This window comes from Saimiri boliviensis, chromosome 13 (assembly GCF_048565385.1).
Source record: "Saimiri boliviensis isolate mSaiBol1 chromosome 13, mSaiBol1.pri, whole genome shotgun sequence".
NCBI lineage: Eukaryota > Metazoa > Chordata > Mammalia > Primates > Cebidae > Saimiri > Saimiri boliviensis.
Window position 1 is genome coordinate 69,176,257 of NC_133461.1, and position 24,611 is coordinate 69,200,867.

At 38.8% G+C, this 24,611-nt stretch overlaps 1 protein-coding gene across 4 annotated transcripts in view; it reads right to left on the bottom strand.

The window, feature by feature from the left end:
- Nucleotides 1-24,611, bottom strand: part of SPIRE1 (spire type actin nucleation factor 1) — a 218,219-nt gene that overhangs the window by 29,198 nt on the left and 164,410 nt on the right. For 3 of the 4 annotated variants that reach the window (XM_039463524.2, XM_039463522.2, XM_074383785.1), the window contains 3 exons: nt 24,325-24,411; nt 22,523-22,652; nt 9,721-9,893 (listed from right to left, as the gene is read on the bottom strand). In XM_039463524.2, coding sequence (XP_039319458.1) covers nt 9,721-9,893; nt 22,523-22,652; nt 24,325-24,411 — 390 coding nt within the window. Of the gene's footprint in view, nt 1-9,720; nt 9,894-15,667; nt 15,710-22,522; nt 22,653-24,324; nt 24,412-24,611 lie in introns of all 4 variants that reach the window. The other variant, XM_039463523.2, reaches the window with a different exon arrangement.

The following is a 24,611-nucleotide window of genomic DNA, read 5'->3' on the forward strand; positions in this document are numbered from 1 at the left end:
AATTTTGTTGAAGGCCTTCTCTGCATCAGTTGAGATAATCATGTGGTTTTTGTCTTTGGTTCTGTTTATGTAGTGAATTATGTATATAGACTTCTGTATGTTGAACCAGTCTTGCATCTCCAGGATGAAGCCTACTTGATCATGGTGGATAAGCTTTTTGATGTGCTGTTACAATCAGTTTGCCAGTATTTTATTGAAGATTTTTGCATCTATGTTCATCATAGAAACTTCATGGCCTGAAGTTTTCTTTTCTTGCTGAGTCTCTGCCGGGTTTTGGTATCAGGATGATGTTGGTCTCATAAAATTATCTGGGAAGGACTTCCTCTTTTTGGATTGTTTGGAATAGTTTCAGAAGGAATGGTACCAGCTCCTCTTTGTATGTCTGGTAGAATTCAGCTGTGAACCCATCTGGACCTGGGCTTTTTTTGGGTGGTAGGCTCTTAATTGCTGCCTCAACTTCAGACCTTGTTATTGGTCTATTCAGGGTTTTGGCCTCTTCCTGGTTTAGGCTTGGGAGGATGCAAGTGTCAGGAATTTACTAGTTTATGTGCATAGAGTTGTTTGTAATAATCTCTGATGACGGTTTGTATTTCTGTGGAATCTGTGGTGATATCTCTTTTATCGTTTTTTTATTGCATCTATTTGATTCTTCTCTCTCTTCTTTTTTATTAATCTGGCTAGTGGTCTATTTTGTTGATCTTTTCAAAAAACCAGCTCCTGGATTTATTGATTTTTTGTGTCTCTATATCCTTCAGTTCTGCTCTGATCTTATTTCTTGTCTTCTGCAAGGTTTTGAGTTTTTTTGATCTTGCTCCTCTAGCTCTTTCAATTTTGATGATAGAGGGTCGATTTTAGATCTTTCCTTGATTCTCACGTGGGCATTTATTGCTACATATTTTCCTCTAGAGACTGCTTTAAATGTGTCCCACAGATTCTGGTATGTTGTGTCTTTGTTCTCATTGGTTTCGAAGAACTCTTTATTTCTGCCTTCATTTCATTGTTTATCCAGTCAACATTCAAGAGCCAGTTGTTCAGTTTCAATGAAGCTGTGCGGTTCTGAGTTAGTTTCTGAATTCTGAGTTCTAACTTGATTGCACTGTGGTCTGAGAGACTGTTTGTTACGATTTCCATTCTTTTGCATTTGCTAAGGAGTGATTTACTTCCAATTATGTGGTCAATTTTAGAGTAGGTGTGATGTGGTGCTGAGAAGAATGCATATTCTGTGGATCTGGGGTGGAGAGTTCTGTAAATGTCTATTAGGTTTGCTTGGTCCAGGTCTGAATTCAAGTCCTGGATATCCCTGTTAATTTTCTGTCTCATTGATCTGTCTAATATTGACAATGGGGTGTTAAAGTCTCCCACTATTATTGTGTGAGAGTCTAAGTCTCTTTGTAAGTCATTAAGACCTTGCCTTATCTATCTGGGTGCTCCTGTATTGGGTGCATATATATTTAGGATTGTTATCTCTTCTTGTTGCATTGATCCTTTTACCATTATGTAATGTCCTTCTTTGCCTCTTTTGATTTTTGTTGGTTTAAAGTCTATTTTATCAGAGACGAGAATTGCAACTCTTACTTTTTTTTTTTTTTTTTTTTGCTCTCCATTTGCTTGGTAAATCTTTCTCCATCCCTTTATTTTGAGCCTTTGTGTATCCTTGCATGTGAGATGAGTTTCCTGGATACAGCACACCAATAGGTTTTGGCTTTTTATCCAATTTGCCAGTCTGTGTCTTTTGATTCGGGCATTTAGCCCATTTACATTTAGGGTTAATATTGTTATGTGTGTATTTTATATTGCCATTTTGATGCTAGTTGGCTGTTTTGCCTGTTAGTTGATGCAGTTTCTTCATTGTGTCGATGCTCTTTACCATTTGGTATGTTTTTGGAGTGGCTGGTACTGGTTGTTCCTTTCTATGTTTAGCGCCTCTTTCAGGAGCTCTTGTAAAGCAGGCCTGGTGGTGATGAAGTCTCTGAGTACTTGCTTGTTCACAAAGGATTTTATTTTTCCTTCACTTATGAAGCTTAGTTTGGCTGGATATGAAATTCTGGGTTGAAAGTTCTTTTCTTTAAGGATGTTGAATATTGGCCTCCACTCTCTTCTGGCTTGTAGGGTTTCTGCTGAGAGATGTGCTGTGAGTCTGATGGACTTCCCTTTGTGGGTAACCCAACCTGCCTCTCTGGCTGCCCTTAGCATTTTCTCCTTCATTTCCACCCTGATGAATCTGACGATTACGTGCCTTGGAGTTGTTCTTCTTGAGGAATATCTTTGTGGTGTTCTCTGTATTTCCTGGACTTGAATATTGGTCTGCCTTGCTAGGTTGGGGAAGATTTCCTGGATAATATCCTGAGGAGTATTTTTCAGCTTGGATTCATTCTCTCCGTGACATTCAGGTACACCTATCAATCGTAGATTAGGTCTTTTCACATAGTCCCATATTTCTTGGAGGCTTTGTTCATTCCTTTTTACCCTTTTTTCTCTAATCTTGGCTTCTTGTTTTATTTCATTGAGTCGATCTTCAACCTCTTATATCCTTTCTTCTGCTTGGTCAATTCGGCTGTTGAAACTCATGCATGGTTCGCGAAGTTCTCGTGTTGTTTTTCAGCTCCATCAATTCACTTATATTCCAAAGTTGTTTATTCTCATTAGCATTTCATCAAATCTTTTTTCAAGGTTCTTAGTTTCTTTGCATTGGGTTAGAACATGCTCTTTTAGCTCACAGAAGTTTCTTATTACCCACCTTCTGAAGCCTGATTCTATCAATTCATCACACTCATTCTCCATCCAGCCTTGTTCCCTTGCTGATGAGGAGTTGTGCTCCCTTGCAGGAGGAGAGGTGTTCTGATTTCAGGTGTTTTCATCCTTTTTGTGCTGGTTTCTTCCTATCTTTGTATATTTATCCACCTGCCGTCTTTGTAGTTGTTGACTTTCAGATTGGGTCTCTGAGTGGACATTCAGTTTGTTGATGATGAAGTTCTTTCTTTCTTAGTTTTCCTTCTACCAGTCAGGACCCTGTGCTGTAGGACTGCTGAGGTCCACTCCAGGCCCTGCTTGCCTGGGGATCACCTGTAGCAGCTGCAGAACAGTAAGGGTTGCTGCTAGTTTCTTCTGCTATCTTTATCCCTCAAGGATACCTGCCTGAAGTCAGTCTGAGCTCTCCTTTATGAGATGACTCTTTGGATATACAGGGTCAGGGAGCTGCTTGAGGAGTCAGTATATCCTTTACAGAAGCTCAAGTGCTGAGCTGTGAACTCCGTGGTTCATTCAGAGTTGCTGAGCAGGTACGTTTAAGTCTGCTGCAGCTGAACTCATAACCCGCCCCACCACCCCCCACCCCCGCCTTTCTTTTTTCCCACGTGCTCTGTCTGTGGGGTCAGGGCTTTATTTATGAGTTTCTGTTGTGCTGCTGGCTTTTTTTCAGGGCTTCCCTGCCCAGCGAGGCAGCCTAGTCACTGTCTGCCTGCAGAGGCTTTGCTGAGCTACTGTAGGCTCCGCCCAGCTGCCACGTGAACTTCCCTGCACTTCTGTTCATATGTGTGTAGTTAGAACTGCCCCGGCAATGGTGGCCCACCTCTGTAATGGCAGAGTGCCTCGGTAATGGCGGACGCCCCTCCCCCACAGAGCTGGACCGTCCCGGGTTCAGCTGTGCTTGCTGTGAAACTCTCAATCCAGAGCGTTTCCGATTGCTGTTTTTTTGTGGGGGTGGGACCAGCCAAGCCTGATTACCTGGCTCCCTGCCTCACAGCTTTTTTTTTTTTTTTTTTTTTTGTCTCCTAGGTGTTCCAGTTGCCTGTTGAAAAGGTGCCAGGATATGTGTGATTTCCTGTGCGGCGACCCACTGCACCAGCTGAAACAGCTGCGCTGAGATTTGTCATGCTCTTTTGCCCAGAAATCTCCTGGCCTGGCTCCCTGTTTCAGTCCCCTTTTCTGTCAGTTTAATGGGTGGCTCTTTATTTCCCAAGCTCCAATCGCCAGCTAAAACGGTGCCTAGACCCGTGTATTTTGTATGGAGAACCGCCACGCCAGGGCACCGGCCAAAACAGCCGTGCCGGTCAAAAGAGCTGTGCTGGTGACCCATGGGGCTCCTCTGCCTGGGAATCTCCTGGTCTGTGGGCAATAAAAATCCGTCTGAAAATGCAGCGTCCACTCACCCTCCGCACTTCCACTGGGAGCTGCAATCCTGAGCTGCTCCTAATCAGCCATCTTTGATCCATCCCAAAGAGTTTTTTTTTTAAATATAAAATAGTTGAATTTGTAATTGATAACATAAATAATATCATTCTGTCTTCATAAGAGTATCTAATCTACAATAATATATTAACTGATTACAAAGAAATTCAGAAATAAATAAGGGTTAAACAGTAAACTGTTCTATGTGATAATCTGGGCCCACATTTTAAGTTAAACCTCAAAGACAGCAACAGGTAGTAGGGAATTTCTGGTGAACAATGTCATCAAACGAAAACCCTGCAGGGGAGCACAAGTGATATCCTGCAATGGTAGGAGGCATCTCTTAAAAAAATAGAGTCTCTATGGAAAAGAAGATCATGTATACATAATTTACCATATAGTAGGTATTTTCGTGGCTAGAAAGCATTTCTTAAAATGGAAAAAAAAAAGTCATTGCAAGAATGAATCCTGATAAATCAACAGGTAAAATTTACATACATGTGACAGCATTTCCTGTATCAGGAGTGATTAAAGTGTTCAGTTTGCAGTTGGAAGTGTCACTGCTTTCCCCTCAAGGGGAAGTTCTGGTCTCAGTTGTTTTGTGGACTTGAGTACAGAGGGTGGGCAAAGAGGCCCATGCAGGTCGGGTGTGGTGGCTCATGCCTGTAATCCCAGCACTTGGGGAGGCCAAGGCGGGTGGATCACAAGGTCAAGAGATCGAGCCCATCCTGGCTAACACGGTGAAACCCTGTCTCTACTAAAAATACTAAAGTTAGCTGGGTGTGGTGGTGGGCACCTGTAATCCCAGTGATTCAGGAGGTGAACGCAGGAGAATTGCTTGAACCTGGGAGGTGGAAGTTGCCGTGAGCCAAGATCTTGCCACTGCACTCAGGCCTGTTGATAGAGTAAGACTCCATCTCCAAAATAAAAAAAAAAAAAAAGAGGCTCATGCAAAGGGCAGTAGAGGAAGGTGGACTCCACTGGTGAGTTCAGTGTCAGCAGTTGAGTGCTGACTCAGCAGTGGGCCACTCCCTCTTGGAATGGAAAAGAAATTTCACATTGTTCTTTGAGGCCTTCAGGAGGCCCTGAAGGATGGGGGGTTGTAGGTGGGGAAGGCTCTAGTTCCCACCTCCATTTCTAGCTTATTGACACTGTACTTCTGTTAAGTCTGGTATGAAGAAAAAGTTTTGGCACTTAAAAACATGTTTGAGGCAGGTGTGGTGGCTCATGCTTGTAATCCCAGCACTGGGAGGCCAAGGCGGGCAACTCACCTGAGGTCAGAAATTCAAGACAAGCCTGGCCAACATGGTAAAACCCCATCTCTACTAAAAATACGATTAGCCAGGCATGATGGCGGGCACCTGTAATCCCAGCTACCTGGGAGGCTGAAGCAGGAGAACTGCTTGAACTCAGGAGGTGGAGGTTGTAGTGAGCTGAGTAGGGTTGTGCCACTGCGTTCCAGTCTTGGCTATGGAGTGAGGCTCTGTCTCAAGAAAAACCCCAAAAAACCATGTTTGGAAGCCAATCATTAAACTTGAGGAGGAGAGGGAAAATGGGCAAGTAGGTGATACAACTGAGAGGCAGGAAGGTAAAGAATGAAGTCAGCCTTTTTTGAGACTGTCCTTTATTTGTTCTCTGCTGTCTTCTACAGCCCTGAGTCTTTGCTTGATCTTTGCTCATGGTGCAATGCCAGCCAGGAATTCACTAGATAAGTCAGCAGAGTCACCAGATGCCAGAAGTGCAGTTAGGAGCAGAGGTTTGAGTAAGACTGCACCTCTGCTCTCAGGAAGGCAAGAGAGAAATACATCAACATGCTGTGGCACAGCCCGACTCACATCCCACCACAAAATGGAAAGCCCTCTGCTGTCTTTTATACTCATTCTAAAACCTATGTCCTACTACTCTTCCACGTGGCTTCTCCAGCCTTTCCGGCCCCTGTGGTGTTTACTCACTGACTGAATTGACCTCCGCAGTCTCTGGACTTCTACAGCATCCAGTCACTCTACATAGCGTAAGACAGTGTCTGGAAGACACTGTGCTCAGTAAACACTTCGAGTGATTCTTAGGTGTATATATATACATATATATAAATATATATGTATATATATATATATACTATTATATTTAAATTATAAACAATTGGATAGCGATGACCATCATATTTCTGCCTCTACCTTTAGTAGTTACTGAAGGAATTCAATAAATATTTGATTGGAAAAAATGGAGTGGTACTGGGAAAAAAAGTTGGTGAAAAGAATAGAAGAGTTTAAAAATGCACTAAAAAGTAGGGAACAAAAAATTACTAAAAAATGTGAACGAAGAGAACCCATGTAATATGATATGGGATATATTTAACAGTCTTTGAATTTGTGGCCCTTTGTAAGACAGTAAATATGACCAGAGGTAAGTCAATCTTGGTTTAGGAATAGACAGAATTCCTTGACATCTTTTCCAATTTCACATTTCTGGGGCAAAACTGCCATGTTTTGGAACTGGAAGAGACCTGGAGATCACAGAATCAGTTCCCCTCAGCAGAATGAGAATATGCTGATAGCTGACAAGATGAAGTGTCCATTCCAGCACCCAGTCCACATACCCCATGCGGTGCCACATGGAGAACTGTCTTTACTAATTCATACTGCAAGGAAACACTGTTTGAGTTTCCAGGTTTTCATTCATGTCTATATAAATGTCAGTTCATTAACTGGCTTTACAACAGACCTTCTTCTGAGTTGTCTTTAACTAGCTGATAATCTGAATTAGCTAATGTTAAAGAGTGTTTAATTCACCTACCACTATTAAAAAGAACTACTGTCTTACCAATAGAAAGTTTATTAAAACTTTAATACAAACCCCAAACTTGAAAACAGTTGACTAAAAATAAAGACTTCGGCCAGGCATGGTGGCTCATGCCTGTAATTCCTACACTTGGGAATGCTAAGGCAGGCAGATCGCTTGAGGTCAGTAGAAGACCAGCCTGATCAACATGGTGAAACCCCGTCTCTACTAAAAATACAAAAATTAGCCGGGTGTGGTGGCAGGCACCTGTAATCCCAGCTACTTGGGAGGCTGAGGCATCAGAATCACTTGAACCAGGAGGTGGAGGTTGCAGTGAGCCGAGATAGTGCCACTGCATTCCAGCCTAGGCGACAGAGTGAGACTGTGTCTCAAAAAAAAAAAAAAAAAAAAAAAAAAAGAAAGAAAGGCTTCAGATTATCTGCGTTTTCTAAACGTTAACATTTCAATACATTTAATGGCCTCTCCTTGGTTAAGAATAAGAATAATGTGCCTAGCAAATCATCTCAAGACTTGAATTTGGGGCATTATCACTTTATTTTCAAAAAGAGTACCACAAGGAAGGTTACAGAGTCTGCAAATTTATTTGATCATGACTTGCTGTGTAGTCTTGCCTCATGAGGTAATAAAAGAGGACTAGGAAAGGACTTAGAAGTAGGTCTGAGGGGTGGGGTGTAAGAAGGTGAGCTCCTGGCAGCTGCAAATTGGTGCCCTCCAACCGAACTCTCTGTGAAGGGACTGTGATCTGTGTAGACACTAGTCACAGAAGCTCCTGGGTCCTTGAGTGCCATAACTGAAAAACTGAGTTCTTCATTTATTTAATTTTAATACAACTTAAATTTAAATAGCCACTTGTGAAAGTGGCTACTGCATTAGGCTCTGTCTATATGATATCTGAGCTAGAGGCTTTTAAAATGTAAATCACTGTTCTTATAGGTTAATATGAATTGAAATACTTGAGTGTTTACTGGGTGTTAGAAACTGGAGATAAAAAGTAAATTCAGCATGGTTCCTCCTCTCAGGGAGCATGTACTCTGGCAGGAGAGAGAAATAACTGAATAATTACATGACAGAATGTTAAGCGTTCCAGTAAAACAGAGGGATGAGTGGGCTATGATAAAATCGAGGAGAAGGGGTCCTGACAAGCTGGCGGTGTCCGGGAGACTTCCTAAGACAAAGCGAGGCCATGCTGACTCTGACAAGGATGTGAGGGGCAGACCGCAGACACGTCTAAGCACCAAGCTGAGCACCAATAAACTGTGCAGGAAAAGTGAACGACTGTGCGTGGCTGAGGCATAAACCAGAGGCATGACGTCGGACTAGAGGTGTCTGCAGGCGTGTGATCAGGGGACGTGAATTTTATTCTGTAAGTGACAGGGAGCCTTCTGAAGATTTTAAGTGGGAGTTTCAAAGAGCAGTGAATGCAAGATGGAATTTGGGGAGTCAAGAAGAAAAGTCAGACTGAAGTGACAGCAAGAGAGAGAGAGAGACTAACTGACTTTAGTAATACAAGTATTTCTTCTTGTTACTAATGTTTGAAAAACCTTTAGTAGCAAAATTATTATTGGTATTGTTTGGAATGTGATGGAGATGGATGGGAGGAAAATTAAGGAATAACTCCTCAGATTCTACCTTGGATGAACATGGGTGGTATGGAGCCAGCAACTAGGAGAGCAAGCAGAAGATGAGAAGCTAGGGGTGTATGTGTGTACCTGCGTGTGTACATGTGTGTAGTTAGGGTGTGGATGTGTAGTTAGGGTGTGTGTCGCATGCATGTGTATGTAGCCAGGGTGTGTGCGTTTTTGGTTTAGCAAGTGGGTGAGGGAGAAGGGGGAGGAAGAAAAGAATTTCATTTTACCTAAGCTGATTTTCAGGAAGGGGCAGTGGAGACCCACAGGCAATGATGAATGTAATACTGACACTGCAGATGGGGGCCTGAGATGGTATGGGAAGCATTAGCATATAGGTGGATGTTGACATCAGGAAGGATATGAGATCTTTCCCCCTCCACAAAGGGCAGTAGGTGGAGGATGAAACCTGGAGAACACTATTCAAATTTTCTTTTTTGGAATTTTGTCTGTTGGTATTACTATTGCAAGAAGAATAATCCTAAGTGTGAGTGTGTGTATATGTGTGTGTGCATTTTAGAGGGAGAAGGATCTATGCAAAATGTTTTTATTTTTTCCTTCCTCAAATAAACAGGAAGAGATTAAGGTAACATAAGTTGGAAAACTGTTGACTTGTTTTAACCCCACTTAAAATTTAAGACTTTATTTATTTGAGATACAGTCTCACTCCGTTGCCCAGACTGGACTGTACTGGTGCAATCAAAGCTCACTGCAGACTTGAACTCCTGGGCTCAAGAATCCTCCTGTCTCAGCCTCCCAAGTAGCTGGGACCAGAGGTATGTGCTATTGTACCTGTCTTGCTATGTTGCCCAGGCTGGTCTCAAACTCCTGGGTTCAGCAATACTCCTGCCTTGGACTACCGAAGTGCTGGGGTTATAGATATGAGCCAACATGTCCAACAAAAATTTTAGTGTTCTATAAACTACAGCCACTATATTGGTCTTTACTAATAATAGAAAGTAATGTACTGTTTAATTTCCTGCAAACCAAATAAATTTTAATCCTACCTTTATTGGCTGAAAAATGTGAAGAGATGAAGCAACGACTGAAGCAAGATAATCAGTAAAGGGGGTCAGAGAGCATTAAGCACCCTCATCGTGGAGTCAAGCTGTGTGAACCAGGGCCTCACCTCAGACTCAGAGCTGTCCAGTTCGGCCAGAGTTGGGGCTTTGAGGAGCTTCTTCCGCTGTGCAGGCACCTGTTGAGCGGGACTTAACCCATTTTCTTTTGTTTGTGATGTCAAACCTCCATTCACCACAGATGACTCCACAAGATTCTTTGTAGTTTCAGGGGTAGTTACATCTGGTAAAAAAGCAAAAGCTTACCTTTTCTTGAGCCAAGAAAGGTTATCTGTGTTGGAAGCATAGCAGGTAACAAAGCATTTCACACAAAAACACGAGGCTTGATTCATAGGCAAGTAACACCTTGCCTATGTATAGGAAACTTTTTCTGGTTGGATATAACTATCAGATTCAATTAAAGGAAGCTTAAATAAATAATTACATATTTATACTTGTAGATTAGAATTTAGAGTTAAAAGGTATCCTGACTCCAGATAACAGATAACTGACTCCAACTTCTTTATTTTCAGATGAAGAAACTGAGGCTGAGAGAAGCTAGTTTACTTCACAGCATCTGATGATCTACTGATATACGGATGAAGACAGGACACACACAAAGCCTTACCAGACACTGGCTGTAAGAAAAAGTTTTGATTTAAAAATAAAAATAGCTAATAATCTATATTCATATAAACAATTTAATGTGAATGCAAAGAGTCTGGGATATATTTCCTCTGATGAATCTGATTTAAATTATTAAGAGCTTAAATATGGATGGGATGGCAATACAACAAATGACAGGCAATGAGGCAGTCTATAATGTGGTATGATGCAGACGATTTGGGTCTCTACTGCTAGTTGTTTAACTCAGAGTAAGCCACATAATCTCTCTTGGTCTGTAAAATAAGAATAATAACAGATGCGGACTTGTTGTGAGCATTAAACACGTTAATAATTGCGTAAAATTCTGTGCCCAGTACAGGCAGTGAACAATAAATATTAGCAATTATTCATCTGATTTTGATCTCTATTGGTGAATAAGTAAACTAAGGCTTAGATGGATTTGGCCAGAGTGACACACCGTGGTGTTGTGCCACAGCTGATCCGTGAGTCTTTGTCAGTACTGACTCTGAAGGCCACCTTATAAGTACCACAGCCTGGAATCCTCCAAGACAAGTGGAACACATATTTCAAATGAAGAGTTAAAAATGAGCTAAATTTAGTAACTATAAAATTGGAGTATTTAGAAGTGAAAAAGAGCAGTTATTGCATGCTGTAATTTATAGACCAGCACATTTGATTGCTCTTTGCATGAGGACAGTCTGTGAGGCTGCCACAGGTGGGGCAAAGGGCATGCTAAGTACTAAAGTGAAAAAGAGTGAGTGATGCTCTTTTAGAGGGGAAAGCAATGTAACTGAGGTTACTATAAAACACAAGAATGTGGCCCAGCATGGTGGCTCATGCCTATAATCGCAGCACTTTGGGAGGCCCAGGGAGGAGGATCACTTGAGGTCAGGAGTTGGAGACTGGCCTGACCAACATGGTGAAACCCCACCTCCAGTAAAAATATAAGAATTACTAGGCATGGTGGTGTATGCCTGTAATCCCAGCTACTCAGGAGGCTGAGGCAGGAGAATCAAAGTGAGACTCTGTCTCAAAAAAAAGAACAACAAAAAAAACCCCAAGAATGTTTGTTTACAGTAGTATATTTTCCCCTCAACAAGTGATATTTACACACCTTAAGTATGAGAGGTAGAGCTCCAGGAAACATTTGGTATGTACGTGTGTTCTAGTGCAGCTTCTTCTGATGTTATTTGTAAGAACCATGTAAATTGTTTCTTATTTCAAATGATACCTATCTTACTTAATATTTATAATTTCTGCTCACTTTTGAAGGGTTTGAACAAGGTAGAAATAATGGAAGGAAAAGAAAAAAAGGGAAAGAGAAGGGAGGAGAAAAGAAAAGAAGGAAAAACAGCTGTCCATTAATTATTTTATCTTTTAATGTAAAATTGTTAATGGAGAACTTGATAATTGATGCATTTATTTTATTATCATCTTCCCAGGCATTAAATAGCTAGAATAAATAAATAATTGGTGATAGTGGTAGGGAGTGCTGAAAGGGACAAAAGACAAAAAGCAGCAAGGTTTTATACAAACTATAAAGGTAAAAATCTTTAAATAAATAAATCTTTCAATAGGGAGACAGAACGAGAAATAGAATTGTTGACATTTGTAGGAATCTTCTAAAAGGAGATATGATGGGAAACAGAATTGGTAACATTTTGTAGGAATTTTCTAAGAGAAAGCACAAGTATTTCAAATGCACACACACCTTACCCCTCTCCTAGCCACATTCTCACAGAAGTTCCCACTGCTGACCTGGCAGCAGATCACTTTCTAATTACTATAATTGAAGTTATCATAATAAGAGAAACACAACCAGCATCCCACGCTGGTCCCACATTTCCAATCGACAAAGCCAGAGTTTCCCTAGGAGTAGCACTGTATCCATACCACTGCATGAGGAACACTCAAATAGTTTTGGTGGCTACATATTTATTTTAATATGCTGCAGAAAAAAAAAACCTGTATTTTTTTGGCTGCAGAAGAAAACACTGTATTTTAAGATCCATGATTTTACTGCTTAAGAAATGTTTGAAGTTGTTTATGGCAGATTAAAATTTTTTAATAGTATTGGTGGCACTTAATGCTGGCAAAAAATCGTAAGGATGGTATATGATCTGAAGTTTAGGGAATGCTGTGAAATGACAGTGGCTGTCCTGAGTTCACTTCATTCTCAATGCAGGGGATTTGAGAAATTGTCCAATAGCTCTCTAATTTCTTGAACCCTGTGCTATGAGATTGATAACGGTTATTTTAGCTAATTGACTGACACTACTGAAAGAAAACATCTGTACTAAATTCAAAGCTTTGAGAAAAACTGAATAAATAAAAAATGGGCTATGAAACAGCCAAGTTTCAAGATGATCTAAACACTGACTGATTTTATCTCACGCCATGGAGCTGTAAAAGACTTAATTGAACTTTTTTTTTTTTTTGGAGACAGTCTCATTCTGTTGCCCAGTTTGGAGTGCAGTGGTGCCATCATGGTTCACTGCAGCCTTGACCTCTCAGGCTCAGGCAACACTCCCACCTCAGCCTCTCAAGTAGCTGGGACTACAGGCATGTGCCATCATGCCCAGCTAATTTTTTTAGTGTGTGTGTGTGTGTGTGTGTGTGTGTGTGTGTGTGTGTGTAGACAGGGTTTTGCCATGTTGCCCAGGCTGGTCTTATTTTAAATTCCTGGGCTTAAGCAAACCACCCACCTGAGCCTTCCAGAGTGCTGGGATTACAGGCGTGAGCCACTGCATCCAGTAAACATATTTTTAAGAAGTTTGATTACTTATAGTTTTCTGTTTAAATGAATACGTTATCATTTTTATTTCAATGTATCAAAAGAGAAAAGCAAAACACTTGGATAGGTTTTGTATTTCTTGTACATAAGATGGCATTTCTTAAAAAAACTGGTGATATTTATATGTAAGCAAAATATTTTAAGAGGTGAAATATTTAGATAAAGCTTTAGAAGTCACATAACTTAGGCTTAGAACCTAAAATGCATACCTATGATATTAAATATATGTGTCTGCTGTCTTATTTAGTGGAAGGAAATGTGACTGGAATATACATTATATACTTAGTATCTGTATAGGAAAAATAAGTTACACTTACCATAAATGATGCTGAACAGATTAAGATTTTCACTAAGAATTATATTTCTAAAATATACTTAAGTAGCAGAATTCTACACTTAAGTTCAGACTTATCATCTACACTATATTTTACAATGTTTCACTAGTTTGTTCATTTTCCAACTCAGAAAATGCACTCCAATTTTTGCATTTAAGTTAGGAGAATGAATCAATCTTTTTATTTATAATTTGGGAAATTTTAATAGTTAAAATGCAACGATGAAAAACATAAAAGCAGCACAAGAAATCAAGAATGAAGCATTAGGAAGTCACAAAGTACATGAAGACAAGAAATAAATTATAGCAAACAATAAGCAGTGAAACCAGATAAAAATTCTCTGCTATCCTTTTACATCAAGGAATTTAAGTACCAAGAGCTTTCTTCCCATTGTGCAGACTGCAAGAACACACAACACACCTATATATAAGGTGTGTGAGCATACATACTGTCAAGATCAGCAATGTGTGCCTAATTTAGATTAGCCAGTGGTCAATGTGTTTAGGCAGCCAACCACTCCCTTCCTTATTACAGACCAACTAATGAGGGCATCTTTTGTAGACATTCAAAAGAGATAGAGTATTTGTAATGTATACTGCCAACTTTAGTAGTGACATATGCTTCTGAATTTATTTTCCAGACCAAATTTTTTACAAGGTCACTTTGCAAATGGCTGAAAAAATTAAAACTGCCAAATGAATAAAGAAAATAGAAAAAGCTCTTCAGTGGTCAGTCAAAATAGTAAGTAAATGATTGTAAAATATTATAGTCATGCCTGAGACCTACACAAATAAGCAGAAGATTTAAAAACAGCTGGAAACTAGCTTTGTAGCTGAAGATATTCAGTAAACATTTATATATAGAGTATAACAGAACTCTTTAAATATGAATTTGTATGTAAGATATGCCAACAACTCTTTGCATCTTAAGAGGCACTCCATGGCATTTAAAAGAAAATACTTGTGCCAACATCTCATCTCATTTTATATTTAAAACAGTAGCTTCTAAACTTAAAAACTCTAAATTACAAATATTTTATTGGGATTAAGCTGGCTTTGAAAATTCACCTGGCTGGGTGAGGTGGCATGTATTCCTAGCACTTCGGGTGGCCAAGACTGGTGGACTGCTTAAGCCCAGGAGTTCAAGACCAGCTTGGGCAACATGGTGAAACTGTCTCTATTTTCTAAAATAAATAAATTAAAGAAAATTCACTCATATATATTTAAAGTTTTGATTTAAAAAGAGGGTTAATTTGGCCGGGCGAAGTGGCTCATGCCTGTAATCCCAGCACTTTGGAAGGCTGAGGCGGGCGGATCACAAGGTCAAGAGATCGAGACCATCCTGGCCAACTTGGTGAAACCCCGTCTCTGCTAAAAAATACAAAAATTAGTGGGGCATGGTGGCACATGCCTGTAGTTCCAGCTATTTGGGAGGCTGAGGCAGGATAATCGCTTGAACCTGGGAGGCAGAGGTTGCAGTGAGCTGAGATGGTGCCACTGCTCTCCAGCCTGGTTGACAGAGCGAGAACTCTGTCTCAAAAAAAAAAAGAAAAAAGTAAAAAAAGGAGGGGGAGGATTAATTTTATAGATCAAATTTAGTCATTTCACTATTAATTGCTGTCTGTTTAACAGAAGGGTCTAAACTTGTGCTGCAAACCTGAGGCACATAATTATATATTACAACCAAAGCTATTACAATGCTCTTGTATTTTTATAATCTTAATCAGCATTCAAAGTCATTCATGACTAGGCTCTATCCACTGAACACAAAGATACAAAAGACCGCTCTTGCCCATCAACTGAGGTGCAGTAGTCATTTGAAGTAGGTAACCATTTTAAGTTTAGTTACTTAAATAACTGAATGCTTTAGAGAACAGCAAGTAGGTTTGTCAGAATTTTGTTTCTATAAAGCTTTTTCTATTCTCTTAGGGCAAAGGTTCTGCTGTAGGCTTTAACCTCGTTGCTCTAGAAGAGCCTGGGGAGTGACAGCTACCATATGATGGGCACCATCTTCTAGAACTATGAGTATGGTTTGATGGTTCTTCCATAATACCTTGGAAGAAAACAGGTTTACTGTAGTCTTATATCTTTTTAATGTATATTGTTTTCAAATAAGCAGAATGGTTTTATTTTACTGACCAGAGCTTAGAGGAAGCCTTTCCATTTTCTTTTTTACCATGTTTGAACAAGCAGATGAATGAAATGTATTTCACAGAAACCGCAAAACCCACGTCAGGTGTGAAAGTGTTTTTGTTTTTTTTACCTGACAAGTCAAAACTGTAAGACATGCTAAGTGGCCGCATTGCTGAAAAAAAGAAAACAAACAATAAAAAGAAAATAATTCAGCTTTTAGGAATATACGGGGAAGACAAAAAAGGGGGACGAATTAATGAAGACCCTTAGTGGCACATGTCAGACTCTAAAGCAGAAGCTAGTGAATGAAAGTCTGAAATACATTAAAACCATGCAAGAGTCTTAGTTTCAATTATATCACTAAGACTTAAGATGGAGGAACAGTAAAAGAAAAAAGTAACTTTTTAAAAAACAAGTTAAAAATGAAAGCATGATAGAGATACAAACATTTTAACGAATCACAGAATAGGATTTCTGACTTAAACATAAAAAAGATTTTTTTTAAGCCATGTTTTAAAACATGATTTTAGGGAACATACAGTTTAAATTTCAGAGTAAATTTATCTTTCAATAATTTACATCAGGATGAAAATCTGGCTCTTGGAATAAAGGCGAAACAGTTTATAAAAAATTTTCAGTTCAGCTAGTTCAGCAGCATCACCACTATCTGTCAATAAACTACTTATTGTAGGTTGTATAACCTAGTAGTTGAAGGACAGGCCAGACTGCCCAAGTTTTAACCTCAGCTCTGCCACTTACCGGCAGTGTGACCCCAAGCAAGTTACTTAACTTCTCTTCTTTAGTTACTTCATCTGTAAAATGAGAATAATCCTATCTCATGGGACTGTTATAAAGAGTAAATAACTTCACGTAAAAAAGGTGCTTAGAATAGTACTTGACACACAGTAAAAATTGAATATAGTAGTCCTTCCTTATCATGGTTTTACTTTCCATGGTTTCAGTTATCCATGGTCCAAAAATATTAAATGAAAAATCCCAGAAATAAATGATTCATAAGATTTGTTTATTTATTTTGAGATGGAGTCTCGCTCTGTTGCCAAGGCTGGAGGGCAGTGGGGTAATCTCAGCTCACTGCAACCTCTGCCTCCTGGGTTCAAGCAATTCTTGTGCCTCAGCCTTCTGAGTAGCTGGGATTATAGGCGCCTGCCACACGCCAGGCTACTTTGATCCACATGCCTTGGCCTCCCAAAGTGTTAGGATTACAGGCATAAGCCACCATGCCCAGCCAATTCAGAAGTTTTAAATTGCATGCTTCCTGAATATTGTTATAATTTTTCTATTTTATTACCAGTTGTTATGATTCTCTTACTGAGCCTAATTTATAAACTTTTTCATAGGTATACATATAAAGGAAAAAACATACATATGGAGTTTGGTACTATCCATGGTTTCAAGCATCCATTCGGGGTCTTAGAATGTATCTCCCTCTCATATAAGAGAAGACCACTGTAATTATCCTTTCTTAAAAATAGAATTATTATTTATTTTCTGTTGAAGCACTCTGCTTTTAAAATTTATTGCATATAATAACAACCACTTATTTGTATACTTTAAATCAGTGAATTTTATGGTATGTAAATGCCATAAAGCTCAAAAAAGCTGTTAAAAAGTTTACTGCAGAAATATGATGATTTTAGGTATTCATGACAGTGAGAATTATCTATTTTCACTGCAGTCCAAAGCTCTTACCAGTACCTTGAGAATAATGCATCAAAGAGAGAACATCTTTCCTGTGACCCAGGTTCAGCCTTCCTAGGATTGTTCGGCACTGAAGCACAGGACTTTATTCATTGGCCATTCTTCCCTTCCTCTCCAACAAAACATAGTCTTAGTTTTCCATTCCGAAAACTAAATCCACCAGCACTTCCCAGATTCTCCAAAACTGCTGAAGCCAAAGCAATGCCTCACTGAATATCTTTGGTCATATCCTTTCTTCTATTCTTCTAAAATCCTCCTCATATAAAGAGGGCAGAATAATTTGAGATGTTAGTTATTTCTCCTTGTAATTTTTTGGTCACCCCATTTCACAAAGTTGGCCCCTTGGAGAAACTTTGTCACCAAAGACAACCTTGCCTTCCTGACTTTTGATTTCTGGACGCCTGAGGTCCTGGTAGGGATTATGCCCAGTGTGGAGGGAGGGCCTTTATGGTTGGAGAGGAACACACTGCAGACCAATAGTGGCTTTGGAAGCACAGGCATATCAGGCACAATCTCTCTCCAGCTGCTGCTTTCCAGGGAGACGGCTTCTAGACTTCTGATATCCCATTTTAATGGAAAGTAAATATGTCTCTCAGTGTATATTTTAGGAGCTGGTTTAAAAGGAACAATTTTTATTTACAACCAAACAGCTCAATATAATACTTAAAAAAAAATGACATGAAGGAAAAGCACTGAATTACATCACAAACATACCTTAGCAAGATGTCAGAATCATATGTAGATGTTTTTAGATACACACATCAATAAAGGTGATATGCACGTTAGATGTGACAAATAAAGCAACTATTATTTAACAATCAAACTTACTGTTAGAGGACTGGGAAATAATATTTTAAGTATTTTCATCCTAATGTATAAGTTAGGACTATGTTTTAAACAGGCATTTCACTGTGTTTTAATTATCTCACAGAAAATTGGTTAGGGATTTTGTATTGATAAGGATAATGTTCCTTAAACTTATCTTGAATAAAAATTTTTTTTAAAGTAAAGAAAAAAAATAATCTTGCACTCATCATTCAAAAAACTGTACTTCTAAACTCCTATATTACCTACTATAGATTTTCACAATAATGTATAGCAAATAAAATATTACATTTTCTCACAGCACTCTTCCATCTTCTCTAATATCTTTTTATTCTGCTCTTTTCTGCTTTAGCACATGAACATATCTTTTGAAATAAGGCTGACAACTCTGTAAGAAGGGGATGCAATTATTTTTTGGGAGATGACATTTATGTGTTTTCCAATCTCTATACCAAAAGTAGGATAAAAATTGAGGATCGCATCAATTAAGATATTTAGAAAAAAGAAAATAATCAGAGACATGAACAAAGACTGACGTACAAAATTTCAGACTTACTAGGAAAAAATGGAAAAAACTTGTGAATCAGGAAAATAGGTAAATAAAACCCAATTTAGTCATCTGTTAGGAGATCACATCCTTGTAAATCGTATTTGGTGTCACATTTAATGACATAGGAAGATGGTCATGCCACATACAACATTAGATGCAGAGAAAATAATACTGTATATACACAGTTTTCATTGTCATTTTGTAATGTACAAGTAGATACACAGTGGATGCCTCTGACTGCTGTAATTATGGGTAACATTTTCTTCTTTAAACATTCAGACATTTTTGCCATTGCTGCAGTGAGCTTCTACTTACAATTATACATAGGGGAAAAATGATAAAAAATATTTAGGGGGAATCTTCTTCAAGTTAATTCTGCCAACATTATCATAACTGAACTTCCCAAATCAAAACTGCATAGTAAGAACTAACACAGTTCTGTAGAAAAAAATGACCAAAATCCCTCACTTTCCAATTAGGGTTTAATAGCACTTTGAACTCAGAATTCTGGAAGTAAGACTCTTACAGAACAATCACTTTCTATAACAGTTCAATTCTGGTTATTGTGAAATACCAACTGTCAAGGTTAAAGACATACTTAACATAAATATGATATTTAATTATTCTAAAGTAGAGCTTCCATTAGTTAGCAACTAAATGTAATTCTAAAAAGTGAAACTGGGCTAGGTGCGGTAGCTCATGTCTGTAATCCCAGCACTTTAGGAGGCTGAGGCGGGCAGAACACAAGGTCAGGAATTTGAGACCAGCCTGGCCAACATGGTGAAACCCTGTCTCTACTAAAAATTAGCTGGGCATGGTGGCATGTGCCTGTAATCCCAACTACTCAGGAGGCTGAGGCAGGAAAATTGCTTGAACTGGGACCTGGGAGGTAGAGGTTCCAGTGAGCCAAGATCACACCACTGCACTCCAGCCTAGGCTACAGAGTGAGACTCTGTCTCAAAAAAAAAAAAAAGAAAAAAAAAAGAAAAAGACAAAAAAGAGGGATTTCCCACTCTAGGTTCCCCTTCCACAATAGCATGGGAGCTGTTCTCTCTCTGTCTTTCTCATTCTAATAAATTGTTCTTCTAAAAATAAAAAAGTGAAACTGAAGAATGTGACAAAGGCTTGCCATGAGAGATTGAATCACTAATAAAAAAGTTCCCTAACAAAGAAACGCCCAGGACCAGATGGATTCACTGGTGAATTCTACCAAATATTGAAAGAAGAATTAATGCCAATCCCTTTCAAGCTCTTTCAAAACAATTAAGATGAGAGAACACTTCTAATTTTGTTTTATGAGGCCCAAAACCCCAAAACTACAGGCTAAAATCCTTAATAAATACAGATTCAAAATTCACAACAAAAGACTAGCAAACTGAATCCATCAGCACAATAAAAGGATCATACATCATGACCAAGTGGGATGCAAAGATAGCTTAACATATGAAAGTCAGGGTACACCACAGTAACAGAATGAAGAATAAAAATCACATGATCATCTCAAATGCAGAGAAAGCATGTAACAAAATTCAACACCTTTTCATAATAAAAACACTCAACAAACTAGGAAAGGAAGAAAATTACCTCAACATAATAAAGGCCATATATGGAAAGCTGACAGTTAACATCATACTCAACAGAGAAAAACTGAAAGCTTTTCCTCTAAGACCAGGAACAAGGCAAGGATGACCACTTCTATATTCAACATAGTACTGAGAATTCCAGCTACAGCAATTAGGCAAAAAATAAATAAATAAAGGGTATCCAATTGGAAAGAAAGTAATAAAAGTGTCCCCGTCTGCAGATGACATGATCTTATAGATAGAAAACTCCATAAAAAAAATTTCAATACACTAACAACAAACTATCTGAAAAAAAGATGAGAAAAACAATCCCATTGACAACAGCACCAAAAAGAGTAAAATATCTAGGAGTAAATTTAATTAAGGAGGTAAAAGATTTATATATAAAAACTACAAGACAGATATAAATGGAAGAATAATGTTCATGAATTGAAAGACTTACTGTTAACATGTGAATACTACCCAAAGCTATATACAGATTCAACAGAATCCCCATGAAAATCCTAATGGTATTTTTTACAGAAATAGAAAAGATAATCCTAAAATTCCTATGGAACCACAAAAGACAAGGAATAGCCAATCAATCTTGAGAAAGAGTAACAAAGCTGGAGACATCACATTTTCTGATCTTAAACACTTTCTGATCTTATATAAAGTTACAATAATCAAAACATCATGGTACAGGCAAACAACAGTGGAACAGAACAGAGAGTCCAGAAATGAACCCGCACATATACAGTCAACTGATCTTCTCTCTCTCTCTCTCTCTCTCTCTTTCTCTCTTTCTTTTGGAATCTTGCTCTGTCACCCAGGCTAGAGTGCAGTGGTGCAATTACAGCTCACTATAGCCTCAATCTTCTGGGCTCAAATGATCTACTCTGAAGCTTTGTCACCAGAAAGTACATTTAATTTTCTCAACACATGAGAGTACTCTGTACAACCCAGAGCTGTTCTAGGTTCACAACAAGGAACAAGATAGACACGGGCCCTGTCATCACGAAGTTAACACAACAGAAGGACTAGGATTAAAAAAGGAACATCAATATGGAGTGGTAGAAGTGTTCGAGACTGGAAGCAGAAGGACAGTCAGGGCTGCTGTGACAGATGACAGCCTTGGCTGGGATAGTGGCTGCTAGGCTGAGAAGAGTGGAAGATGAAAAAGATCCAGAAGAAGTAAAATCAACAGGGGTTGGCCATTAGGTTAGAGTCAAAGATTATGTTAAGGTTTCTACATCAGGAAAACAAAATGAGATGGTCTGGGGAGAGACAGGGTAAGTTCACTTGTGGGCATGTTGGGTTTATCTTGCTTGAAGGATATGAGAAGGTTCTATCTAGCAGACATCTGGATGTATGGGTCTGAATTTTCAGAGATCTGTCTTGTAGACTATGAGCTAGAAGGTAGCCAGACACAAAAACCATTGAAGAAGGTATGGTTGCTCAGGGAGAACAGAACCTAGTATAGAAAACCTGAAAGTCCAAGAGTCTGAAAGATGCAGAAAAAGAGATCAGAGGAGAAAACCAGCAGTGTGTGGGTCACAGAACCAGATCTTTTCCTGTTAAGGCATCACTATAGACTGTTTTCCTAATTTTCTCTGGACTCTTTGGGCATTTTTAGTATTACAAACTGAAAGACAGTCATATAAACAAAAATGTTGACAAATACCTTATAATAGGGCCTTTCTATATATCAAAATCAGTATGTGCTTATTGTATACACACACACACACACATACACACACACACAAAGAATAGCTATAAAGGAACTTTAAAAATAAGTGATATCAGGTAATAACATGCTTTCATGGCATAATACCATATTTAAAAACCCATAATAAAGAAACATAAGGTAAAACTATGTATTATCTATATTTCTAAAATATAATACATTATCTTTGTATATACAATTTATCAAGTATTTTTATCATAATACTATTTAATTCTTACACAAAAGTCATAATGTAGGTTAAGAGGAATTTTAATCCCCCTTCTGCCAATGAAGAAAATGATGCTCAGAGAGGTAAAGACTTTCCTAAAACATCAGCCTAGAGACTGGCAGAGCTCTTTCAATTATGGCATGATGTACTCATATAGTTCAATATTAGATGGGGGAAGGATTTCTCATCCTATACATTTCAAGAAGTGTAAGGGGGTATATATGTGAGAAAGTGAGAGTAAGAACAAGTGAGACACAGAGAAATGAACAAGGAATGAGAACTCTATGGACCATCTTTACTTTCATGGGGCTGGGCATAGAAAGATCCTGTCCCAGGGATGACTCTAGACTGAGTACAGGATGCCGTGAACTCACCTAATCTGCTACGTCTAATCTCCTCTGGTGAGACAGGCCGCAGCTTTCTTTCTGCTTTAATTTCTTCTAATATTCTTTCATGGAGGCTCCGTGGCCGTGGTGGGGTTGGTTTCAGTTTTCTGGCTGAGGCCTTGAAAATAAGCAAAACGGCTAGAGACTTGAGTAATTAAGTAATTTTTACTCAAGTCCAGTCATATAGTATAGTATTATAAATTACATTTCATTGATTGAAACACTGCTTAATAAAAGAGTATTTTTAAGTCATTAAATATTAAGATTCCTAAAGCAATAGGGAGATTATTGGATGTCAGAGTGATTTGGTTATACATGCTCAAATTTTCTTTTATTGCTTATGGAAGGGGTCTCACTCTGTTGCCCAGGCTGGAGTGCAGTAGCGCAATTTCAGCTCACTGCAACTGCTGCTTCCTGGGTTCAAACGATTCTCATGCCTCAGCCTCCTGAATAGCTGGAATTGCAGGCACATGCCACCACATCTGGATAATTTTTGTATATTTAGTAGAGACGGGGTTTCACCATATTGGTCAAGCTGGTCTCAAATTCCAGAACTCAAGTGATCCACCCTCTTGGTCTCTCAAAGTGCTGGGATTACAGGTGTGAACACCCCACTTTACCATTTTAGTAACTTTTAAAGTAACATTTAGTAATATTTTTTAGTAACTCACCATAATCTTCTTAGATTATTATTATCTTCATTCTATAATTGAGGAAATAAAGGCTCTGGGAGGCTGATTAACTCCCTTATAGACATACGGCTGCTAAATTATGGAGCCAGTATGCAAGTCCAGGTTCACATGGTCCATGTTCCTTCTATTCTACCATGACCTCCTGCCATAAAATCAATTTCTTGGTGGCCCTCTTGCCTTCTTTAGAAAAGATTTATAAATGTGATCATTAATTATGCTTTAGTTGTATATAAACTGAGAAATGCTTTCTAGTTACTTTATGTACATTGATTTGAGAGACTTTTGCGAGCACTGGCGATTAAGCCAGGTATAAAAGAAGAAACAAAGAACAGATGAAACACAAACTAATGTTCAAACAGATTAGAATATTCTGAGTCTATGGTTGCTGCAAAGAACTCTGTTAACAGAGGAACATGATAATTAACATAGAAGTGGATGTTCAGCAGGGTGGATTTATTATAAAATATGTCAATATGACAATTTAATCATGGAGGGGTAGCTGCATCCTTAGTAAACTGGAAGGGCAATCCACTCTGGGACTATCTGGTAATATGTTTAGCTGATATCTAGGAGTTATGTGGCCAGATTTTGCACCATGACCCAGGTTATTTTGAGTAAAAACATCCTAAGACAGCCTTGTATTACATAATTTTAAGATTTTTCAGTGACTTAAGAATATAATTTACAAGTCCAGCTGTGGTGGCTCATGTCTGTAATCCCAACACTTCAGGAGGCTGAGGTGGGAGGACTGCTTGAGGCCAGGAGTTTGAGAACAGCGTGGGCAACATGGCAAAATCCTCTCTACAAAAATTTAAAAAGTTAGCCTGGGCATGGTGGTACACATCTGTGGTCCCAGCTACTTGGGAGGCTGAGGTGGGAAGATCACTTGAGTCCCAGGGGTCACTCCAGTCTGGGTGACACAGTGAGAGTCTGTCTCAAAAATAAAAAGAATATAATTTACAGCTGGGCTTCATCTTTACAGAGTAAAAGGGTCAGAGGAAAAACCACCTAGAAAAACTGAGTTCTAGAGACGACACCCTAGAATACAATAATTCATTATGATATCTCCAATCTAGAGGACTATGTCAAATTACATACTGGATTTAAAGGAGGCCTGGATCTGATGAAGTCGAGGATGATTTCATGAGCACTCTTTTTTAACCGAGGGGGAATATCACCATTCACCTAAAAGGAGACAAAAAGTAGAAGATTCACGTGACTATGTAAGATTATCATGAATTTCCTGGGTATAGCTGTCATCTCAAATATGCCACAAAATTAGTGAAGTGTAATTACCAAAGATATATTTCAAATCAATAAAGTGAGGAGTAAATGGCTGAGTCAGAGAAAAAAACCATGAAACTGAAGAAAATCCAAGTTTAATT